Below are 23,795 nucleotides of genomic sequence, written 5' to 3'. Positions count from 1 at the left end.
CGCGCCGCCGGCCGTGCGCGCGGGGGCGGTGCCAGGGCCTCACCTCGCGCGCTCCGCCCCTCCCCGCGCGCTCCTCGGGCGCCGCCGGCACCACCGCCGCAGGTGGGACGGGGGCGCGCGGCCGGGCCGGGCCGGGGTGAAGCCGCCGGGGCCGGGGCTGGGGGGAACGCAAGGACCCGGCTCCGCCCGCGCCGGGGGAGCTCTCTGGTGTGGGGGAAGCTGCCGTGCGAGCGGGGGCTTCCGGCGGCTCCTCGCCCGCTGCTCTGCGCCGCCCGGGAATTGGTGTCGGGGTGCGGCTGCCGCCTCGCCGTCCCCGGCCGGCAGTGTACGCCTGCCGGCCCCACCCCGGGGTGTGCGGACGGGCGGGCGGCGCCCCGAACCTCATGCGGGGGCCTGATGACCGCTCCCTGAAGGTTACAGGCGTCGACCTTGGCGACCTGCGGCCGTGGCCCGCCCGGGCGCGGAAACAACGGGGAGGGGGCGGTGGGGCCGCGCCGGCATCCGGCCGCCTGTTGCGGCGGCGGGCGGGTGCGGCTTCTTGGGGCTGCGGGGCGGTGGCGGGCGCCGGCCGTACCTGCGGAGGGTGGGGTGCTGCCGCGGCGGCACACCGAACAAAGGGGCCGCGCCCCGGGGCTGGCGGGGAAGGGGGTCGGGGCGCTCACCCACCGGCCCGGCGGGACCGAGCGGCGGCTGCAGCGGCGATTCCTGCCCCGGCCGGGTGCCGGAGACCCTGTGCGTGTATGTGGGCGCTGCGGTTCTAGGGTGAGTAAGAACAGGGCTTCTGTAACATTTAATAGCTGCCCACTTTCATGTGCTGGGCTTTTCTGTAGTTACTGGTAACTAGATCTTGTGTGTTCTTGTAACACAAGGGAGAAGTACGAAGTATACTATTAAGTTCCCCGAATGAAAGAACCTTTCGATGCTCACCCGTTAGGTTAGGTAAGCGATTTGGTGTTTGCTTTTGGGTTTCTTTTAAATGGAAGTTAATATCTTCAGCTCCTTCTCCTTAATTGAGTCTTTAAAATGAAAATGTTAAGTGGGCCATACGTATCCCAAGAGCCGCCTGAAGAACAATCTGTGTGTTTGTTTTGCAGCATCCCCAAACCGTCCTGGCAGAAAGACTGCCAAAATGTTTTTTTCAGACTCAAAATGACTGATGTTTTGTTTCGTGCTTGCATTTCCAGTTCTAATTTGAAAGAGACTTGCATTCTGCACTGGAAAACATTAGACTTGCAGAAGTGTAAGCAATATGTGCCTCTGCTGGCATTTCAGTTCACATACTGTTTTATGTTCAGATCTCTCCATAACCTATCAGTTGTTCTTTGTCTTTTCCACTGGAAGTTAAACTGAAAAGAGAGGAGCTCCTGAGAGAGGGGCTGTGCTGGGAGAAGGTTCTGCTCTTCTGTTAGTTTTCTGGGTGATTAGTAGTGATTATAATTGTATTTTTAATTAAAAATCCATTTCTTTTTGGCTGACTTATTACTCTAATAGCATGTACCTCAACATTTAAGTCCTGGGAAACTGTGAACATTCTTAATAGAGTGAAGAACAACTGTTTGATATGTCAATCTCTGATGTAGATTTAAATCCTTCAGTCTGTGCTTGCATGACAGTTTGTCAAACATTTTTTGTGGAAGCCTCCAAATGGTGGAAATTTGAGAAATTGGTAGTGCTAGTCATGTTTACCCTTTATTGTTTTCTGTAGAAATAGGAGAATATGACATAATGTTGCGCATAAATATAAAAAAAAGCCTTCAGTCCACTGCATGAGAGGTTAACTGTGAGGTTAAATAAGCTGTGTTGCTGGATAGTAAGTGTACTACTCCACTATTGCAAATTCCTTGATCTCGGTCTTTGCTTTTTAGTGCTCTTTTGAATTTGAGTAAGGGAAAGATTATAAACATCCTAAGGTGAAGTATTTTGAGTTGTGTGTTCTTAGACATTGTTGTAATAATGTTGTCTTTTTTTTTTTTTTTTTTTTTTTTTTTTGGACCTTAAGGAAACTTTAACCATGAAACTGAAAACTGGAATGTTTCCCAGCTGTGCATTCTTTGTAATCTCTGTCACCAGTGGTCATGTACTCTTTAGATAAATAACCCATAGAAACAGGGATGGGCATGGGGCATGGGGAAGTGGGGCAGGGAGAGATGTGGCTGTGAGGATAAGGCAGGAGCACAAGACTGTTGTGACTGAAGTGTAGTTGGAGACCTTGCAGTGGTCCATGTGTCTTCTGTATTCAGACTGACTTCTAGTTCCCATAAAAACAGTTGTGTTCTTAACCTCAGTTACTAAGGCATACACTGACATCCCTGTATCTACTTTTTTTGAGGGATTACCCTGAAACAAAGGTGTTCCATCTAAGAAGTGTTTTTGCTCCTGTTAAATTTCAAGTGTATCTGACTTGGAAGAAGATAATTGCTGAGGCAAAAGATGTGCTATCTTAGAAACTGATATATGGCAGTCTCTGATATCAAAGGAAATTGTAGATACAGTGACTTGTGTGAAAAGTTGTTTAGGCACTGCATTTCAGCCATCTGAAAACAGCATTATTTTTGCTGCAATTCTTTTAACTTTGTGATTAGATTTGGTTGCTTTGCTGTCCTAGCGAGTACTGTAGGATATAGTGGTCCTGGGAATCAGTGGCTGATAACATGTCTTCTAGACAGGGAACTCCCCACCCCCTTGAAAGTGCTTACAGCCAGCTTCCAGTAAACTTCTAATGGCTCCAAGCTATGGAAATTACTTTGTGTCTAAATTGAAATCTATTTTATGTGAACAAGGTAGTTTGATAGGCTAGTGACAGCATTCTTGTGAACATATTGTAGCCTGCCTGCCTCAAACGCACAATTACAGGACATCTGTGTTAAGCCTCCTTTCTACCTTAGGAAGAATTTATGTGAGGAACCAAGTAAATAGAACAGTTGGTATTATGTATGTCCACTAAATGTTCTGCAAAATATTTTACATTTTATAACTTGCTAAGTAGGGAAGAAAATGTTACATTTTATTAGTCTGTTGCACTACTTAAAATCAGCTCTCAGAATAGTTTATAAAAAGTTATTTTTAAGGCATACTGTCTGCAGAATCTGAAATTGGTTATAGTCATTGTAGACATAAATAACTTAGAATCACTTTATAGAAAATGTACCTTGCAAACCAGGGGATTATTAAATCCTGTTTTGCTACTCGTCCTGTTTTCTTAACTACACTATTGTGAGTCAGAGTCAGTACCTAAAGCCCAAGGACTTATCAGTGGTTACAGCTGCTTGTTGAATCTCTTTGGTAGTTGTGCAAACCATAACTATCAGGCTAGGCTTATAGGCTGGAGCCTTAGGGGCTCTTTACAGCAGAAAAAAAAAATCTGACGTTCCCATAGAAAAAACAGTATTAGATTGAAAGGTAGGAACAAGTTGGAAAGAAATGTAGTATGGATTAAGTAATGCTGCCTTAGAATGAACCAGTGAGAGAATTCATTGCCTTTGTCCAGAGGGAGGCTTAATATTTACTAGTCATATTTTGTTTGGGATTCGTTTTGTCTTTATCAAAATTCCCAGCACCTTTGGGACAATAGTTTGGCAACACTGAAGTGTCCAGGTTTGCACAGAGGGGTAATAACGGAGAGAGGTGTGTTGAAGGTGTTAGATGACATGGACAGTTACTACAGAGAATTCAAAGTAAGCTGTGCCGTAATCAGTTTGTAATGAAGAGGAGCCAAGAATGTAAAGAAGGTAGAACAAACAGGAGATGTAGAGTTGGTTGCATAGTAACTCTGCAATTGTTACTTTAGTGGAATAGATTCTTATTTTGTGATGTTGGCTCCTTAGTTGAAGTAATTATAATGTACATTGAATTCCTACCAGTAAGGTTCATGCATTGTGTGTATGTAAAATGCATTGTATTTTTCTCTATAATAGTATGTTTACATCATTTGATACAAGAGCGTGGAAATGTCTGGTGCAGTGGCCCACAACGTTTCATTAAAAATTGGCATGTAAATATACTGTACTAGCAAACAAGTATTTCTGCAAATTATGGAAGATGATATTTACAAAGGTGCTTTGCACCTGTGCTTAGTAGGTGGGTAGCAGGGATCAGCCGTGCATTCAGGCCTTAGTATCTGTTTCGTTTTATGGTCTGAAATACTAATTTAATAGCCTTCTGTACTACTGTAAGACTTGATCTTTAACTCTGATCCTTGTTTCTGAGAGTCTGAGAATACTCTACATATAGCACCCACATACAGGCAGGCAGAAGTGTTTTTGTCAACATGAAATGGATTGCAGTAAACATGGAAGTCTTGGAAAAATGAAACATCTGTGAAAAAAGTAAAAAGCCAACTATGTGTGGTACAGTCCTTCTCTTTGCTAGTACTCCCGTTCAAGCCCGTCAGATGGTGTAGAGTAAAGGAGGTCTGTCATTTCAAGTTGTAGCAGTGTAGTCCTATTGGTATAGCTGAGTCTCCTGACAAGGCTTTTGACGCAGAAATAGTTAATACCAGCAACACTTTGCCCTGTGGGATTTATTTCAGACCTCAAAATAGAAGAAATTTTACAGACAGGAAAACAGTGTTAACAGATGTGACAAACATCTGCAGGCATCCTATGTCAGTCACAAAACCTACACTTGATGGGTGAGGTCATGCAATGGGAGATGTTTGAGTAGATGGACCTGAAGGCCCTACTCAAAGCAAGGCTGGTAGCAACTCATCATTAACCATCTGTCACTGTTACCCTTGGAGATCAAAGTAAGCAAAATCACTGAATCCAAGCGACTGTTGTGTGAGCGAGCTATTTTGGGATGACACCTCTAAATCATAAAGTTCTTGCACATTTAAACACCTGAATTAATTTTACCTATGTAGTGTAACATGTACATAAGCTCCATTCCAATCCTCAGAACACTCGTATTTTAAGAAATAACACTGCACACTTGTAAGAACTGATTTTTGTAAGGTCAAAATTTATATTGTCCAAATTAAGAATTCATTGCAATGCTTCAGTGACTGGTCCAGTAGAGTCATGACTGGTAGCTCAGTGCACTTTATCACAACTTGAATTCTCTGATTTTTAATAAGTTTACATTTTTGAAGTTGTTACTAATTTGAAAATGAATGTGAAATTTATTTTACATTGATGTAGTTCACATATTGGAGTCAATGATACAGCACAGGCCTGTATGAATGTGATTTATTAAAGCATCTTTCTTTACTGGTCCAGATTGCATATTTTTTGTCTGCTGCTGATTAGACCTGATGGCTTTGAGGTTTCAGGCTTCGTATTTAGTAGAAGTAAAGTCTATAATAAATAAGGGAAACTTAACCTAGACAGAAAGTACTGTACTCTGGACTCCTTCTCTATACAATCTAGAGTTACTCAGAATTTAAGGAGCAGATTTATTAGACTAAATATGAAAAACTGCTTTCAGTTCAGCAAGTTTACCATCTAAAATGTTATTAAATGTTTCGTATTGTAAGGAAGAAAATATAGCTACAGGTAATATTCATCATTAATTCCAGGTATTCTGGAACATCTCAGAGTATCCTGTAGGAAGAGACTCACTAATTTGATATGTGTGAAATGAATGTGAGTACTTGATTGTTTTTCCCTATTTAATGGAGACTGTGATAAGAAAAAGAATGAAAAGTTAAGGTACTGATAAAGAACTAGAAGGCTGCTCATCTGAACTATTAATTTTGTTTGCATCAGTACTCATTTTGTTTTAGTGTATAGTGTAACATGAAGGACTATTAGAAAAAATAATGATATTAACTTGGATCTTAAATCATCATTTCAACTTTTTACCCTTGTGCTTATGTTTTTAGGGGAAAATACTCACTTTTGACCTATATATATATTCCACATCCTAAATGCCTCTGTGCTTTAAGAAATCCCACTGCAGGCATTGCCAACTGGTTTTTCTTGTGTTGAGAGCATGGGAGGTTATAATTTATAGATTGATGATGTTGGAGAGGCCAGTAGCTGATCCACAAAATATTTTAGGAAGGCCTGTATCTGTACACCCATGCAACTGTCTCCCTGTGGATCACTAATTTTGACCATGTAGTTACTAGTTTACTGATAGGCTTAGAGTTACAATTACATTTAAAGATTATATAGTGCAGCCACTTACAAAAATGCTGGATTTTCTCAGTCCTTCTTTGCCCCAGAACCAGAGTGGGATATGAAATGTTTTGGTTTGGAATAATTCTGAAACCTTAGGAGGTCCTGATTTTTAAGAAACTTCTTCATTGTCCTGCCTCTTTAATGTTTTTCTTTGGATCTTAATGAGAAATATTTTGGTTTTAGGTAACTTTATTTAATACATGCTGAACTTTAGTAGAAGAGCATCTTTTTCTAAAAGTTAAGTGAAAGTTAAGCTGTATCTGTTGTATTTGCTGTCTTGCAGAGTTTGAATTTTATAGCTCTTGCATGAAATGAACAGGGCTATTGCCTTTATTAATGTTCAGCTCTTTATTAAAAAGATCAGCTGGGCAGGGGGCTCGACGCAGAGCTCGCCCCCACGGTTGTAGCTTTCCCAGGCAGCCAAAAGGAAGGAGGCGTGCAGAGTCTGTCACTGGAGTCCCGAGCAGCAGCTGTCCTTTCTCCTTTCCTTGTGGCACACCGGTGGCCCGAGGATGAGGAGGCGTGATGTGCAGAGTCTGTTGCTGAAGTCCAGAACAACAGCTGTCCCCGCTCCTTCCGTGGTGGCAGCACCAGGGCTCTCTGTCTCTCTATCGCCCTGCTTCTCAGAGCCTAATATAGTCTGTTCTTTCTTAGGTGATGGCGACGGTTAAAAGCCAGTCAGGGCATGTGTTTCCCTCTTCCTCAGCTAGGGCGTTTGTCTAGACTCCTCTATTGTGTTCAGTTTTTGATTTATATTCATTTTTATCTCCTAAAAATACTCCCATGATCCTAAGGGGTTTTTATTTGCATGTTAGTCCCAGAATGGCAGCGTGGAGGGGTGGGAGGCCAGGTAGTTTAGAGAAAACAAACAGAGCAATTAGCTAATTAGCATTTCAATATCGGTACTTAGCTAGAGTTAGTAGTTTTCTTTTAGTGTTGCCATGGGAACTAGGAAAGCCCTGCCCGCGTCTCTGGGGAACACCTGGAAACTGTTCATAACATTGCAGTCAAAGCAGATAGAGGAATGAAGTAAACTAACAAAAATATTCTCTGCAAGGTGTATGAGTTAGAACTGAGACCATGTTTATAATAAGCAAAATTTGTGATTTTCTTCAGACTGGAATATTTTGAAGAGCATTGTAAAAGCAGTCTTAAGATCTAGTGATCTTAAAGAGTAGTTTGGAAAATTTGAGGAAAACAGTCTGTTGTTTGAGGAGTGAAGTTTTATATTGTAATCTTTCTAATAAGTTTTGCTACAATTTTAGGAGAGAAGAGTTTTTTTACAAATACGGGGGAAAATATGTTTCTCTGAGGGAAGACTGAAACAGGAACAATCTTGTAGCCAAGTACTAGGATTTCTTTTAAGATAGTATGAACAATGAAATACAATATGATAAAATACTGAAACCTAACCCAGTCAGAATGGCATAGTGAGATGGTCGGGGTTTGAAGGAACGTAATTCCAATTTTACGACAAACTAAGACCAGTCATACTATCATCTATGAACAACAGGAATGGGTTTTAATAACACTAAGTTTTCCAGACTTTATGCAGGACTCTGACTGCATGTGCATTAAGGCAAAATAAATAAACACTTCAAGGAGAAAAGCAGTAAAATTACCTTCTGACTCTGTGGTGAACTGATGCTAATACAAGTACTGCCACTGAATTGAAAGCTTGCAAGTGAACAGCTGAAAAGAAAATGCTTTCATAAGTCAGAGGTAGTGAAGGTTTCTTAGGCTAGAGAAAACCATGCAACACTGAAAACGTACTAGATCCCATACTTCCCGCAAGAATTTAAAAGGTTGTGTGTACAGAAAGGAAAGCAGCTCACATTTGGTACTGTTTAACATTGCAATGTGTGTAGAATTAAATTAGTTAAATGTTGATAATGATATTGGATTTCACTGTAGACAGACTTCTATAGTAGTTTTTCCATGGAGAGACTGGCCTTTAAAATAAACTGAGTTTGACCGCTGCTGGAATGCCTTTGGCTTTTGCATTCCGTGTTAGGTCATAGGAAGAGAGACACACTTGAGACCCATCTACCTTAACAGTGCCTTTTTCAAACTTTGCCTTTGGAATATGATTAAAAAACTAATTTTTAAGTTTGTTTATTAGAAGTTTTTGATAGCTGCTTCACTTGGTTCCCCAGATAGTCAGAGAAGAATGTTATGTGTTCTGAAATTGATCTATGATTTTAACAAACGTTTTCTTTGTAAAGAACTTTTTTTAGATAGCCTGTTCTGTTAAAACTTGGAACTTAAACACTTATATTCATGTAAAGTCATTTAGCAGGTCTGAGTTACTTTGTGTGCTGTAAGAGCTGTAAGAATTGAAACAGAAGCAAAAAGCAACTTTTAAGTTTGTGAACTTTCAAAATTCATTTAAGTTTGTGAACATTGAAAAATCCCTTCTGTAGTACTGGAAGGAAAGTATGATCAGTATTTTAAGCAGGAAGTGATGAAAGCCACCTTGCACTGGCACTTGATGTGAAAATTGTTAAATTGATGTGAATATTAATAATATAATATTAATTTAATTGAATGCCCTCTGTTTCTAGCCAGTGCAAATTTAATGCCCATAATATGTGAAATAGCCATGAAAGTCGGTTGTGTATCATATGATTGGCAAGTGTATATTGAACTAAAAGACAATTCATTACCTGATTGGGTCTTTTAGGTCTATTAGATTAACTCTGTCAATTTTTCAAATCATATATCTAACAATTTTAGGACAAATTGCATCTAAAAATGGGGAGAGATCCACCTAACAGTGTTTCAACTTTATGTGTGCTGTATTACTGTGTAATATCATGTCTATAATCACTTGTGTTCTTGAATCACCTATTCAAAAGGTTTTTGTTTATTTGCAAACCAGTCTCATTCAGTGAGTCGTGCATATGAAATCATTTTTCTCTGAATAAGACAGAAAAAATAATTATTTTAGGAGGGGAAATTAGCACTGCATAGGATATAAACAGGAGACATTACTGGAACAAAATATGGCTACAAAAGTAATGCTCTTGCAATAATACTGCAAAAAACCCCACTTGCGCATTTCTAATTAGGTGGTTAAACAGATGGCAAAGTCATAAAATGAATTAAGTAACTTATTTTGCCAAGTCAGGTTTCACAAAAGAAATTTGCTGCAGCTGCATGTTTCCTTAGAGGAATAAAAGGAAAATTTTGAAATGCAAAATCAAACATGCTCATATTTCATTAGGTTCCATTTGGCTGGTGTGTTGATGTAGTCTGCCTGTGGGGAGAGAGAATGCTTGCCTGTATTTGTGAAGAGGAGACGGAAAATTTGGTGGTACCTGCTTCTTGGTGTATTTTGTTAATGCCCTGCATTCAGTCCGGTTCGCTTGCACCATTTCTGCTGTGGCCTTTGATGTAAACGTGCTTGCATCTGCTGGAGCACTCATTTCCTGCATCCTTCATTGTTAGAAGCTGTTTTATTAGCCTGAGATGTGAAGGATAATGCATTGCAGTATTCCTACTCAGCTTTTGCTGAAACGTCATTCACCTAGGCACTGACTTGTGGAAGAAGGCAGTGCCTGCCTTGAAAATGTTTTATTTGAAAGTTTAGACTTTTTCTTTGTCAAGAATTTCATAGGACTGTTACTCAAACAAGGCTCCTATGTTCATTCTGTCTGTACTAATACTTGAAAGAATTTAAGGGTGTTCATGTGAGTTTCACCATAGTACTACTATGACTGGCTAACAGGGAAAAGTAGTTGTTTGAGCAGAATAATTCCCTGAGGTATCAGCATCAGAACATGTCTTGGTGTGACAAGAGAAGCCTGCAAAGCAAGGCTGCTTTTACCAGATGAAATCCTAACCTACAGAAGGGATGCTGTGTGCATCCCTTCTATAGAGTCTGTAGATTGTTGGGTGCAGCCTGCCTGATGACTCTTTTGCTTTGCAGATACTATTTGTTTCTATATTTATCTGTCACAAGTTAACTTTCCTGCCTGTAGAGCAGTAAAACTGTCTGGGTGCAGTTTTAGGTTTAGTCAATGTGGATCTTGATTCTTTCTGGCTGTAAAAATGCCCATGCAAATATTTGCTGTTTCTAGAAAATGCGCATCTGACATTCTGAACTTCTAAAGGAAGACTAGAGTTTTTAACAGTTAAAAAGATACTTGGGTTAGAGGGAAACTTCTATATTTTTTCAAGTATATATTTGGGAAGCCATCTTCAGACATTTCTCCAAGAATTTTCTTCATCAAGCCAAGTCAACATGCTTACATTTAAATCTTCCTAAAATTTCTATTGTGGATATTGAAGTGTAAAAGTACAGGGACAAAAAGGACATACTAATGTGATTGAGATTCCTTTTGAAATATGATGGACCAAAAAACCTGAATTTTTGATACTGAATATGCTGTGGACAAGTTTTGAATGAAGTGCTCTTGAACTGCTTTTAAAAGTGCGCTGCTGAAGCTCATGCTGCATAGTGCCTTCAAGGGAACTCCATTCTTGTTGCTTTCTAGAACAGCTGGAAGCAGCAGCCCTCTGCAAATGTCAGTGAAGCCTAGCTTATCATTAATCAAAAGTTAGGTTCCAGATGTGGTTTCTTGTAGTTGAAAAAGAGGATAAAAATGGCTGTATCTTGTATATCTTAGGTGACACTAACTGAAATGTGTTCTGGAAAGGTTTCACTGATTTCTTATTAGAATAGCACTAGTTAAGAACCTGAGATGTTGATTCTGCATTACTAAAATTCATCTTTGTAGGCTATATGTTGACTCTTACATTTTGGGGGGGATGGGGGTTGGGAAGAGTGTCTTTGTTCTATATCAAATGCATCTCCCATGAATGCAACTTGACTTTTGATTATGGATAACTGATGTGGGAGGCTCTTCCACAGATGTCCCCCTCATCTGTTTCAGCCTTTCATGGTAGAAAATCAGCAGTAGTACCTGTTTGTCTGCCTTCCCTCTGAATCCATTCAAGTCTGTGGATAGCTTTGACAGGCTAGTGGCATGTAGTTGTAATTGTTCTTTATTCTATCGTGTCTGCTGTGACTGTTAATTCTCTCCTCATGGTGTATAATCTTAATACAAATGAATGTCTTCTGTTAATATGCTAGATTACAGATCTTCATGTTTACAAATTGAGTATGAAAGAAGACATGACCCTTACACTTTGTGTTAAAGCACTTCAGCACTGTCAGCCTCAGAAAGGTAAGTACCATCAATGATTAGAATAGACTGAGAGAAGGCACCAGCCACATACTGAACTTGTAGAAGCAGGAACAGTATTCTAGACTTTTATGAAAATATGTATATTATCAAAATTATTTCTCAGTTAACTTTAGTCTGTTGAACTATGAAAGCAAGCTTTAACCTTGTGGTAACCTTGGTGGTGGGCTTGAGTTTGCTGCTCTTCCCACTCATCTTTGGATCAGTCCAGATATGTGGATATCATGCAGCATCTACAGGGTATCGGACCCAGCCAGCATGGGTTTAGGAGGAGTAGGTCGTGTTTGACCAAGCTGGTGTCCTTTTATGACCAGGTGACCTGCCTGGTGGATGCAGGAAAGGCTGTAGATGTTGTCTATTTGGACTTCAGCAAGGCCTTTGACACTGTCTCCCACAGCGTACTGCTGTAAAAGCTGGCAGCCCACTGCTTGGACAGGAACACTCTTTGCTGGGTTAGGAACTGGCTGGATGGCTGGGCCCAGAGAGTGGTGGTGAACAGTGCTGCATCCAGCTGGCGGCCAGCCACCAGTGGTGTCCCCAGGGGTCTGTGCTGGGTGGGGCCAGTTCTGTTCAATATTTTTATTGATGACATGGATGAGGGGATTGAGTCTTTCATTAGTAAATTTGCAGACGACACTAAGCTGGGAGCATGTGTCGATCTGTTGGAGGGTAGAAGGGCTCTGCAGAGAGACCTGGAACAGTTGGATGGATGGGCAGAGTCTAACAAGATGAAGTTTAATAAGTCCAAGTGCTGAGTCTTGCATTTTGGTGACAATAACCCCCTGCAGCATTATAGGCTGGGGATGGTGTAGCTGGACAATGCCCAGGCAGAAAGGGACCTGGGGGTACTGGTTGACAGCCGGCCGAACATGAGCCAGCAGTGTGCCTTGGTGGCCAAGAAGGCCAACGGCATCCTGGCCTGTGTGGCCATGGTGTGGCCAGCAGGAGCAGGGAGGTCATTCTCCCCCTGTACTCGGCACTGGTGAGGCCACACCTTGACTATGTGTCCAGTCCTGGGTCCCTCAGTTTGGGAAGGAGGTTGAGATGCTTGAGTGTGTCCAGAGGAGGCAACGAGGCTGGTGAGGGGCTTGGAACACAAGCCCTGTGAGGAACGGCTGAGGGAGCTGGGGTTGTTTAGCCTGGAGAAAAGGAGACTCAGAGGCGACCTTATCACTCTCTACAACTTCCTGAAGGGTGGTTGTAATCAAGTGGGATTTGGTCTCTTTCTCCAGGCAGCAACTGACAGAACGAGAGGTCAGTCTCAAGCTGCATCAAGGGAAATATAGGTTAGATATTAGGAAAAAGTTTTTCACAGAAAGAGTGATAAAGTACTGGAACGGTCTACCTGGGGAGGTGGTGGAGTCACCATCCCTGGATGTGTTTACAAAAAGACTGGATGTGATACTCAGTGCCATGGTTTAGTTGAGGTATCAGGGAATAGGTTGGACTCAATGATCTTGAAGGTCTCTTCCAGCCTTGTGATTCTGTGATATGATGGTCTGATCAGAGAGAGAGAAAGCTAGATAAGCTTTTCCATGAATTGGTCTGGGAAGCTTTAGGGACCTGGAGAAAAAGAATGATAATCAAATGATAAACAATCTGCAGCTGGTGTTTTTAACAAGTTGTTTTTCTCATAAAAATGTGTCTTCTTAATTAGTCAATCATGTGAAATGTGTTGATTAAATGACCAGTCAGGTCCACCTGTAGCAGACCAGTGTATAAAAGAAGAGGTCTGAATAAACATGGAGCTTCTAGCCTCCTGATCTGAGTCTGTGTCATCTATTCCTGACTTAACAGTAACACAGATAAACCATTGCAAGTATCTAGAATTCTTCCCAGTGTTTTGTAATAGTCATCACATAACTTGGAAAAAGTGAGAAATCTTTAGCAGGTGCCGGATTATGGTTGAGGAACCCTAGAACACTTGCATTGTTTTTCCTCAGTGTTTATAGGTTGGAAGTGCTGTAGTTTTGCCTTCCCTGTGCTCAGCTATGTGTTGTTCTGGGCTGTCTTTGATACCAGCAGACTTGTTTAGGTAACGTATCTGTTAAAAAAAACAGTGTAGGTTAGTTTTTGTCTAGAGCAATTTCTTAAGTGCTTTGCTGTGGGAACCCAGGGCACCCCTCTGGCTGCCCTGGCTGTCTCGAGACCATGGCAGGGGGCTCGGAGACCTTGGCACAAAGTCAAAAACACCTGTGGCTTCAATTTTAGCCCATGGAAGAAGCTGCCAACTTTGTATGAGGAATTACAAGCCACAGGGGTTTGCGTAGTATGGTAGTTAAATTAACACAGGGTGAAAAGGTAGAATTTTGGGGCTTTTTAGAATGGGGTTCGAGGGGACAAGATGGATGGATTTGGGCATGTCCTGACCTCCTCCTTCTTCCTGCCCTCCATGTCTTGCTGTGATGGTGACGCTTTTCTATTGGTTTAAGGTAGAGACACACTGTCCAACATAAATTATAGATATTGGCACGTTATTGTAAACATAGTACATGTAGTTCTTAGTATAAAATGGTAACACCACCCTAGTGGGCAAACAGAATGCCATGACTGATTTGCTAAACAGAGCTTAGCAGGTCAAAGAAAGAATGTAATAGATAAGAGAAAATAAACAACCTTGAGAAGCTGACCCTACACATTCAGACTCCTCCTTTGGCTGCGTGAGCTGGGAAACAAAGACTTTTACATTCTTGGGATCACCTCAATCCACAGACCCCGAGATTTTGCCACCTAATAGTTGCACCAGTGCTATTGGGAGAAAGGATATGGGAGTATCAGACAGACTGCTGCAGGTTCAGTTTATATCAGCCTTGCAGACACACACACTTGAGCTCAAGGGCTGTATGTTTTGTCAGCTGTTTATGTGGACAGTCATGTAGCTGCTTTGTTTTCTTTTCAGTACACTACAGGGTTTGAAATCTTAAGACCTTCATTTTGTTCTAAACTGTTTCTGTTGTTCAGTTTGTCAGGGTTTTCATGGGCTGTTGCATGTGGGTTTCAAGAAATTTCCTTATGGAAGTACTTCCCCAGAAGTCATCTTGCAAGAAACCGAAGAGGCCTTTTAGTAAGAAAATGCTGAAATGATGACTTAAAGCATATGAAATACATATATGTTCTCACTTTAGAAGGTGCTGTCTAGTTCATGGCCATGCCCAGAAGTTGGCACTAAGGCCCTGTGGAGCCTCTGGGAGACTGCTGGAAGTCTGTGAATTTGTTTCTCGTGTTTTAGTGACTTTTTGTTGGAGAAATTGCAATTCTTCTCATGATATCTTAAGAGTATAGAGCTGTGGGCATGTAGGAACTGGTATTCTTTATAGCAACACAATGTAACTTATGGAATGGATGGGCCTCTATTACTGGGTGAAGAGTTCACTGGTTGTCTTTTCCAGTTTAAATGCCTGGGTATGGTTATGATTTGAAGTACTTATCTCAAGGAGCTGGGAAATTTGGGCCTTTTGCCTGAGGAACTTTGCTTCTGCTGAGAGATAGAACTGAAGTCAGTCTTCTACCCTTTACTTTTGTTAGTATATGTGTAGTCAGTCACAGTAGTAAATTTGTTCTGTGGGTGTGGGAGGCATAAGCATCTTCTAAGGTGTGCCCTAGAAAGCTTTGGAAAGAAGGATTCTTACAAAACTTTGAATATGATTTAATTGCTTGTTAAACTCATGGGAAGTTCCAAATACTAATTCCTAGTTCAACATGTTTATGTCAAAGGATTATTTTCAGGACATAGGGAAATACTTGCTGTGAAAGTTTCTAACTTGTTACGAGGCTGAGTTTCAGGAGGCCTGTTTCATTATCTAATGAGATTACACATTACTAAGATGGGTTTGAACATTTGGATTCATTCTTCTCTTTCTCTAGTCTACTACTTAAAGACTGTAGTGATTATTAATCATTTGAAATACTTGTTTTACCTGAATGAAATACTGATGTTACTTTATGGAGAGTTTGATGGATGTTGTGCATTTAAACTGTAATAAAACACCAGTCAAACTCGATGACACAACAATAATGCTGATCTAAGTTTTAAAACTTCCTTATTCTCTAGTTCTTAAAGCAGCTGGTATCATGTCTCATCTGTGTCCTCATGTATACTATCAATCTCTGGGTCATGGGGTGTTTCTGCTGATCTGGTTTGAATGTTGTAATTGGAACCAGATGATGGGAGGGTTAGATTCTGCTTGCCTGGAGTTGCTTCCCTCCTTTTCCAGGAATGCTTTTGTTGTAGAAATATCTGAATCATTTGTGAGGTGTCTTTCAGGTATTTGGCACTTAGTATGCTAATGCTATTTTCAAACAATGCATTCTCAAGTATATTTTCGCTCTTGTTAACCAAACAAACTATGGGACTCAATAAACAATGAAGTAACTGGTTGAATTTGTGATATTTTCACAACAGATAAGATTATATTGCTTTATAGTCCTTGGATGTAAAATATGTTGCCACTTTTCAAAATTCTTGTTCCTGTGCTTTTTCTTAGAAAATTGCATTTGTAATTTGTAGGTCACATGAGCCACCAGAGTTTTGATACACTTCGGGAAATTACAAAACTTTGGAGAATTTCTTAACACACTTTAGAAAATACTGTCAAATAATTACTATAGATTTTCACTTCAGCATGAAATAAGTTGTGGATTTTTTTCTAGAGATGATATTATACTAAGTGTACAGTGCAGAGTAGCGCAGGCATTAATTTCTTCAAGTAAAAAAAAGTTATTTAGTTATTTGCTTAGAGCAATATGAATTTCCACTGTTAAATTTTCTTTAATTGTTTAGTAAGTAATTTATAGTTTTTGCCTTTCTGGAAGTATTTTGGTCAAAGATATTAGCCAGTTATATTGTGCAGGCAGCTCACATACTGCAGTTAAATTATTCCTGTTCCTTCAAATGTATCAAGTTCTAGCTCTGTTAAGCAGAGTAAAGGTGGGTGCAGCAATGTATCATCTAGCAGTTGTAATTGATGCTTATTATATGAAGCAGTCTTCAGGGAAGAAAATTACTCATCTTAAAAGTGAGTGGGTAATGAGGTTGATATGACAGACTTTCAAATCTTCATGTATTCTTCTCTGAAAGGAGACTAACTAGGATTCAGTTTTGATGTATTAGTTTTATGTAGGCTATAAAATTGACAATAAAAAAATTGTTTTGCAATTGATGAACAGCACCACTATCTCTATTTATTAACTAGAACCAACTATGCTAACTGTACCAGCTATCTGTAAATACAAAGCTATGTTTAACTAGACCCCTTCAAACAAATGTCTGCAGCAAATCAAAGTCCGCCTGTTAAGGACAACTGCATATTCACAAGGCCAGCATTCAGCTTTATGTATAGTAGTGAAGAAGATGCCAGCTGAACTTGTGCCTGTAATGATGTGACTTTGGTGTAATGCTTTTCTTTTCCTGGTCTGTTCTCATTTACGTTGCATTTATGAGACTCCAAGGAATTAAAATGGATGGAATAGTTCTTGACTTCTTTTGGTCACCTTGTCTAAGACAATGAGACTGATCATATGCTCTGTTCTTTGTTAGTTTTTGGCCTCTTGCCCAGTTTTGGGTACAGTTTGACAGAGATGTAGGTGTCTTGGATATGATTGTTTCTATTAATTTCTTCAGTATTTGGTGCTGGCTAAATATGGGGAATTGTGTTCCCTGTGAAGGAAAGGAGGCAATCTAAATTGGGTGGCTATTGCCCTCTTTGGATGATACTCAGCTGTTCTGTTGGCCACTATTTTGCTCTCTCTACTAGTGTATGAACCTTGGGATTATTGCACTGGGGAGGGATGTAGAGGACAAATGGAATGGATATGTAAAGAAGCATGCTTTGATTGGTTTGGAGCAAGTTATTCTGTAAGAAGAAGACAACTGATGAACAGGACAGCTTAAGAGGAATCATCTCAGTTAAGATTAGTGAGTGATAAAACCCATAAGGGTTTTTTTGCCCATAAGCATATTTTTATCTCAATTTATTTGGCTGAAATAATAAATAGGAGGACAAAATAAAGACTACTAAAGAGAGATCAAGAATTCCTGCTTTTTGGTTTTTTTTCTTCCCTAACTTGTATTTGCAAATATTTCTCCCTGAAATTATATTGCCCCAGGAGATCAAAACTACTTTTTTTGCTGGTGCCCAATTATCTAGCTTACTCTTCTGGATCTAGAGGTAACCATTCTGTGTTTCAAGACTTCATGCACAAGTTAACATGATACTGTGTCCAAGTTGTGTTACACTATCCAGCTCACTCCTTTAGTGGGTGGAGCTGCATTTTGTGTGTAAATCCATGGGGGACTAAAGGTAACATTGCATTTTTTGTGCAGAGGACCTGTGCAGACTGTAATGTATGAAAACTTCCGAGAAGTATTGATACAGGTAGAAGCCAATCACTCAAGACAAGGAACAGCTTTACAACTCCAGATGGAAGTTCCTTGATGATCTTAATAATGTAAAAATAAAAGTTATTTAGCTACCTACTCTTCTTTCCTTTGATCAGATTTCTAGACTGTTGGACAAGACGCTGATGCTAACATGAATTATAATTCCTACCCCTGCTGTTCTTCATTAATCTAATTGTTCACTAGCCTGGCTCAAAAAAAAAAAAAAATGCTATCTCCAACTGGAAGCCTGCCATTAAATGGAGCACAGAATCATCGGTGTGTTTATCTGCAAGCAGGCAATAAAACAGCTGTAGGAGCTTTGAGAACTGCTTACTTTGAGCAGTCAGAGATTCATTTGTTTGTGTCTTTATCTGCTCAAATATGTTGAAAAAGGGCAGCTTCCTAGGAGTTTATCTGCAGTGGAGATGAGGACTGATCCATAGCATGGTGGTTAGACAATGTTTTTGCCCTTCTGAATGAGGACACTGCAGTACATTGCTGAGCCAGTTAATCTTTTGCTTCCCTTCCAACTTGTTGAACTACATGAAGAACTGTTTTAAGAATGAACTTTTGTATATGTTACCATCTGAATTGATGTGATGGGATTTCCAATGGGTGTGGTAAAAAACTGACTTGTATAAATGGATAATATAGCTATTGACAACACTGTGCTTGGCTCTTTGTGAACATCTTTCTTCTGTAGGTGACGTAGGATTTGACTGTTGGATAATCCTGTGTTTATCTTCTGACCTGCAAGTAATTTTGCACTGTGAAGATTAAAGTAGTAATAAACCCCATGCTATGCTTAATAAGGAAATACTCCTTATTGAGCTTCATACAACAGGGTTCTTGCCATAGTCTCTGTTTTATCGTAATTTTAAAGTAGGACAGTTCAGTAACTAGATATGACCCAAATTAATACTTCTATGAAAATAAGTCAGGCTACATAAATTACAGGCAGAAAGACTTTGCATGAAACTTCATCTCAGGTGCTTTACTGTTAAAATTGGAATCTAGGTTCTTTGTTTTTCAAAACACACTGAAACAGGTAGAATCGTGCCAATAGCTTCGAACGTATCACTTTCAAGGTCTTTCTTCTCTCTGGCACAATATTTGCTCTGAAGCAGTCTCTTTGGATTAAGTGTTGTCTGCACAGTATCATATTGTATTGTACTTGCATTGTTTGTAACTTATTTCTCTCTCTTTCCACATTCTCTACTACTCAGCAGACCTGAGTTTTTGCCAGCATTATATCTTTATTGGCTTGTGAAGAACTTGGGAGTAAACTGACATCCCTGAGCCACCCTCCTACTCCAGAATGTGGCATAGTGTTTATGACAAGCTTATCTTGAAGATTTGAAGTCTCTGGTAGTGTGAAGTTTTGCTGTTTTCAGTATCTTAGTGGAATGTTGTTTACTGACAATTATTTGTCAGGATCAAATTGGAAATGGAAATGTTTTGGGTTTTTTATGGGTCAGCTGCTGCAGAGAGTACAAAAAGCGGCAACTTGTTTGTCACACTGGCACACTACTTGTTGAATTGTAAGTTGAAGTAAAATATGAATTTTCACATTGCTCAATCTACTTAAAGATTGGATATTAATTTACAACTAATATTACAGTGAAATATTGCTACTGTGCATTTGAATTTTTTTCAAACTGTAGTATTGTTAGCCCAAACTCACCTGAGTGAGGTCCTGCTGGGTTCATTTGGACTTGTTCCAGTATTGGAGTACTTGCAGAAGAATAGTCTGTTTTCTTGCTTAGTAAGCTTAAAGTAGGTACATCCAGGTGGATATTGCAATCTAACATTTGCAAACTGAGCTGTTGTCAGTTGATAGTGGAATTCAGATGAATTTTCTTTCTTGCTTCTCTGACATACATACTAAGAAGTATGATTTTCATGATGTGTCTTTCCTTTTGAGAGAAGTGTGCAAAGACAAAACAATGTATTAGGTTGAAAGCATGCACATGGCTTGGAACTATTTTCATGTTCTTGTACTCCCTCTTGAGTAAAAAGAAAGAAATGGTTCTTTTTAAGCCAAAACAGAAATGTTTGCTGTTTTCCATCTCCTTTTTAAAAGAACTTGTAGCATGATATTAGTTGTATTTCTCTCCTATATCTCTGTACTGAGTATAGCACCTTACTTATGCTTATTTTGATTAGATAATCTTTCCAGGGAAAATAATTTTACTTACTTTTCAGTTGCATTTTCAGAATTCTTTGACAGTAGAATGGGTAGCTGTGCTGATGTGATCTCAAGAGTTTTTCATGTAGTTTGTGGGTTTAGCTTGGTAGGCAGATAGCAGATAAGTCCCACTGCTTGCTCACTCCCCCTGCCACTGGTGGGAGAGGGGAGAGAATTGTAAGGGTAAAAGTAAGAAAACTTGTGGGTTGAGATAATGATAACTTAATAAATATTTTTTAAAAAGGAAAACAAACCAAAGAAAAGTTATTAAAAGAATATTTGCTCACTGCTAGCTGGCCAATGCCCAGCAGTTCCTGGGCAACAGCAGTGCTGACAAACTTCAAACCTCTCTGCCAACTTTTATTGCTAGGCTATGGCATGGTAATATCCCTTTGGTCAGGTGGTCCAGCTGCTTGCTCATACCCAGCCTGCTTGCTGGCATAGCAGTGTGAGAACCTTGATGGCATGTATTTATTTTACTTCCAGGAAGGATTGGCTTAATCTCCAATGAAGCTTTAGTCATCATGCTTTTATACTACCTACATCACTGCTAACAAAGCCTTAGTGCATGGCCTCAACTAGAGTTTTTGATACAAGTTTTAAGAAAGTTGTCATGCTTCACATTCTGGTTGTTTAAGCTGCACAGAAGGGTAATTCATTATGGAGTAGGATGTAATATTAGTGTAACATTGTCAAATAATCATGATGGCTAAAGGTAACAAGGTTAAGTTACTATGCTGTGTTATTCTCTGTTAGTTATATAACTGAGCCATGTGAATGTGCTCTTTTTGAGTTTTTAATTCAAAAAATAAAAGTTACATTTGGTTTTCAATTGCTACCATAATTTTTTCTTGTATTTATATATGTAATGTAGATGTCATTGTCTCTTTTGGAGTTCAGACCTTGTTTTGACCTGAAGTCTCTGGAGGAGAGCGCATTCTGTCACTGTACAGGGACTTCCCTGTGTTTTAAGAACTGTGCAAGCATTCACAAATATGGTTTTATTACTATTGGGATAGGTGTAGAGAATGAAACAAAAGTGTGGGAAAATAGAGATCCACTACAACTATAGCATGTATGATTTTTTTAAAAGTTAATGGAATTCTACTTTTTGATCTTGTGCACACATACATTAAACTATGTGAATTAGCTGTCATAGAGCCCTTTGGTGTGGGTGAGATGGAGAGATCTGTGTTTAAAGAAGCAGTCACAGGACTGAGACAACTATTCCAAATATTGCAAATAATTACATTTGTAGGCAAGTTGAATCTTTCCATTCTGTATAAACTAGATTATTTTGTTTTCTGACTTACTGAAATTGGGTATTTTTAGATCTTAAGTTTGCTTGCTTTTCCTGTAAAAGTACTATAGCTAATCCATGGTGCTGTGTCTTAGTGCTTGCCTTTTAAACTGGAAATCCCTTGAAAAGTCTGTTTCCTTACCCTCCAGCTGTCATATCATGTTTTATTATATGGTGTGGACTCACTGTGGCTTTCTTTTTCAATTTTTGTGTAGTAAACTATCAAGAATTCTTGACACCTACTGTGCCACTAAATGAAATACTACATACTAAAATGCTGATTCCAAATGGTGAAGGATTTCTTTGCTTAATTAAAAAAGAGGTGAGCTCAATATAACTTGTGGAATGGTTTCCAGTGAAACAGCAGGTAGCTTTCACTGAAGCAGAACTGAAATTAAGTCATTAAATATGTAGGAATTTGAAAAAAATCCATTTTATCAGTTCATGTGGGAGAAGGAAAAGAAAACTAATGAAGAAATATTTTTCTTCTAGATTTTTCCATTTGATACCTGTGAATTTTCTGCAATCCAAAGATGGCAGCAAATAAACCTAAAGGACAGAATTCATTGGCTTTACACAAAGTCATCATGGTGGGAAGTGGTGGTGTAGGAAAATCTGCTTTAACACTACAGTTTATGTATGATGAGGTAAGAGGCTGTCATAGATCTCAGGAGGTGCCTGCTACATAGTGTTGTTTAACTTATATTAGTAGAATTATTTTTTGAAAGGGTCTAAATGTATGTGATGTGGTATGAAATTCAGCAGTTAAGTGTAACAAAAACATGTTTTGAGATTACTGATTTGCCCTCTAAAAGTACCTGTGAAGGTAAAATTTGGCCTTTTTCAGACTTCTCAGCTGTTAGATGCTCTGTCATATTACTAGAATATTTTTGCATTGATCACTAGACTTAGAACTTGTCAGCTCAAAGCTTCTTCACTTTGTTGAGTTACATGACACCTGAAACAGACAATTTCTTCCATGTTTTTTGTGCTGGTGTTGAGGACAGGAAAGAAAATCAGTTTCTCTTTTCCTTTTTTTCCAGTGAAAGTCATCCCTTTCTTAAAAAAGTCAGAAGCTAAGCATTCAGTGTACTTTAAAAGTAGACACTAAATGTATCTAAAGTCAAGACAACCTGATTTCATAATGGAACACAGATGTTGTTTTTGAACCAGAAAAAGTTCATGTAGTGCACACACTGATGTTTTGAAATTACCTCTACATTTCCTTATAATGGCTGAGGAAAGCAAAAACCTAAAAACTGTTTGGGCTGATGAAGAGTCTGCTTTAACTACAAGTTGAATACTTCAGAGGGCCTAAATGCACAATGCTTAGTTATTAGTTATGGTACCCATTTAATGTTTGCTATATCCTTATGTGCAAACAGAAGCAATTGTCTTGTACAGGCATGGTTTTACATCATGAAGGGTTTTTTTTTCTAGTTTGTTGAAGACTATGAGCCCACCAAAGCAGATAGCTACAGGAAAAAGGTGGTTCTGGATGGGGAAGAAGTCCAAATTGATATATTGGATACAGCAGGGCAGGAGGATTATGCTGCAATTAGAGACAACTACTTCCGAAGTGGAGAAGGTTTTCTTTGCGTCTTCTCTATCACAGAGCTGGAATCCTTTGCAGCGACTGCAGACTTCAGGTAAGTTACAAGGCAGGATAATCATTCTAATTACACTGAGATGATTGAAAGTGATTTTTTTGTGTGTGTGTTTTGTAATATCCTTTTGGTGATTCAGACTGGATGGCAGCTCTTATTGTTGTAACATAATCTTTTGAACAGATGCCTTTGCTATCTGTGGAACTTAGATGCCTTAGCTGCTGTGTTTCTGAATACCGGAAAGGCTATTGCCACAGAGCAGATACACAGTAACATTTGAAAGACAGCTGCCTCACCATGGCCTCAACCACAGACTGCATCATATTAAAACTCTTATCACAGTAATAGAATATGATACAGGTAGGAGTATATTACAGGTGTTTAATTTCAGTTGAGAGAGAAAACATTTAAATAACTCATTATTGTATTTAAAAAAAAAGACAAAAGTGATCAGAAAACAGTTTTACCAGTTCAAAGTGTAATGAAATAGGAAAAGCCATAATATTTGAAAGAAAATTAAGGAAACAAATATAAAAAGGAGTTATCTGCATTCCATTGAAATGAGTTTTCTTAGAGATGCTGTCACAGTTCATCTTAATTAGCATTAAGTAGCAGCATATGTTTAATTTCTCTAAGGGAGGAGGAAGAGGTATGGAGAGGGGAGAAATTTTTCGTCTTCTGGTGTTTTTAATTTATTTGTGTTTCTATATATTTATATTTTGAGAGAGGGAAGAGCAGGCCTTTTTTGTTTGCAGGCTTATGCTGGGTACTGTCAATCATGGAGGACAGTTTAGTTCAGTTCCCCTAGAGTGCAAAATGACCTATTCAACTCTGTTTAAAATCATGCCAATGCTTCAAAGTGTATAATCTTTGGCCTTAGAAAAAGTCCAACTTTCCAGTAAAGGTGAGAGTTAACAGTAGTTAGAAACAGGAGCAGCTTTCCTGTTGATACAAGAAAAATGAAAGAAAAAAATCCCTTCAAGTAAAGA

The 23,795-nt window shown here is 39.4% G+C and overlaps 1 protein-coding gene across 6 annotated transcripts in view; it reads left to right on the top strand.

The window, feature by feature from the left end:
- Positions 1–23,795, top strand: part of RALA (RAS like proto-oncogene A) — a 32,546-nt gene continuing 8,751 nt past the window's right edge. The window contains exons 1-5 of one of the 6 annotated variants that reach the window (XM_053986292.1): positions 41–102; positions 11,221–11,314; positions 21,415–21,521; positions 21,692–21,846; positions 22,640–22,848. In XM_053986292.1, coding sequence (XP_053842267.1) covers positions 21,733–21,846; positions 22,640–22,848 — 323 coding nt within the window. In that variant the 5' untranslated portion in view covers positions 41–102; positions 11,221–11,314; positions 21,415–21,521; positions 21,692–21,732. Of the gene's footprint in view, positions 103–671; positions 763–9,354; positions 9,439–11,220; positions 11,315–21,414; positions 21,522–21,691; positions 21,847–22,639; positions 22,849–23,795 lie in introns of those variants that run through there. The other 5 variants (XM_053986271.1, XM_053986284.1, XM_053986299.1 and 2 more) reach the window with 5 other exon arrangements.

The sequence above is a fragment of the Vidua macroura genome, chromosome 1, assembly GCF_024509145.1.
Source record: "Vidua macroura isolate BioBank_ID:100142 chromosome 1, ASM2450914v1, whole genome shotgun sequence".
NCBI lineage: Eukaryota > Metazoa > Chordata > Aves > Passeriformes > Viduidae > Vidua > Vidua macroura.
The sequence above is the reverse complement of the archived record's forward strand: the minus strand, read 5'-3'. Positions and strand labels throughout refer to the sequence as shown.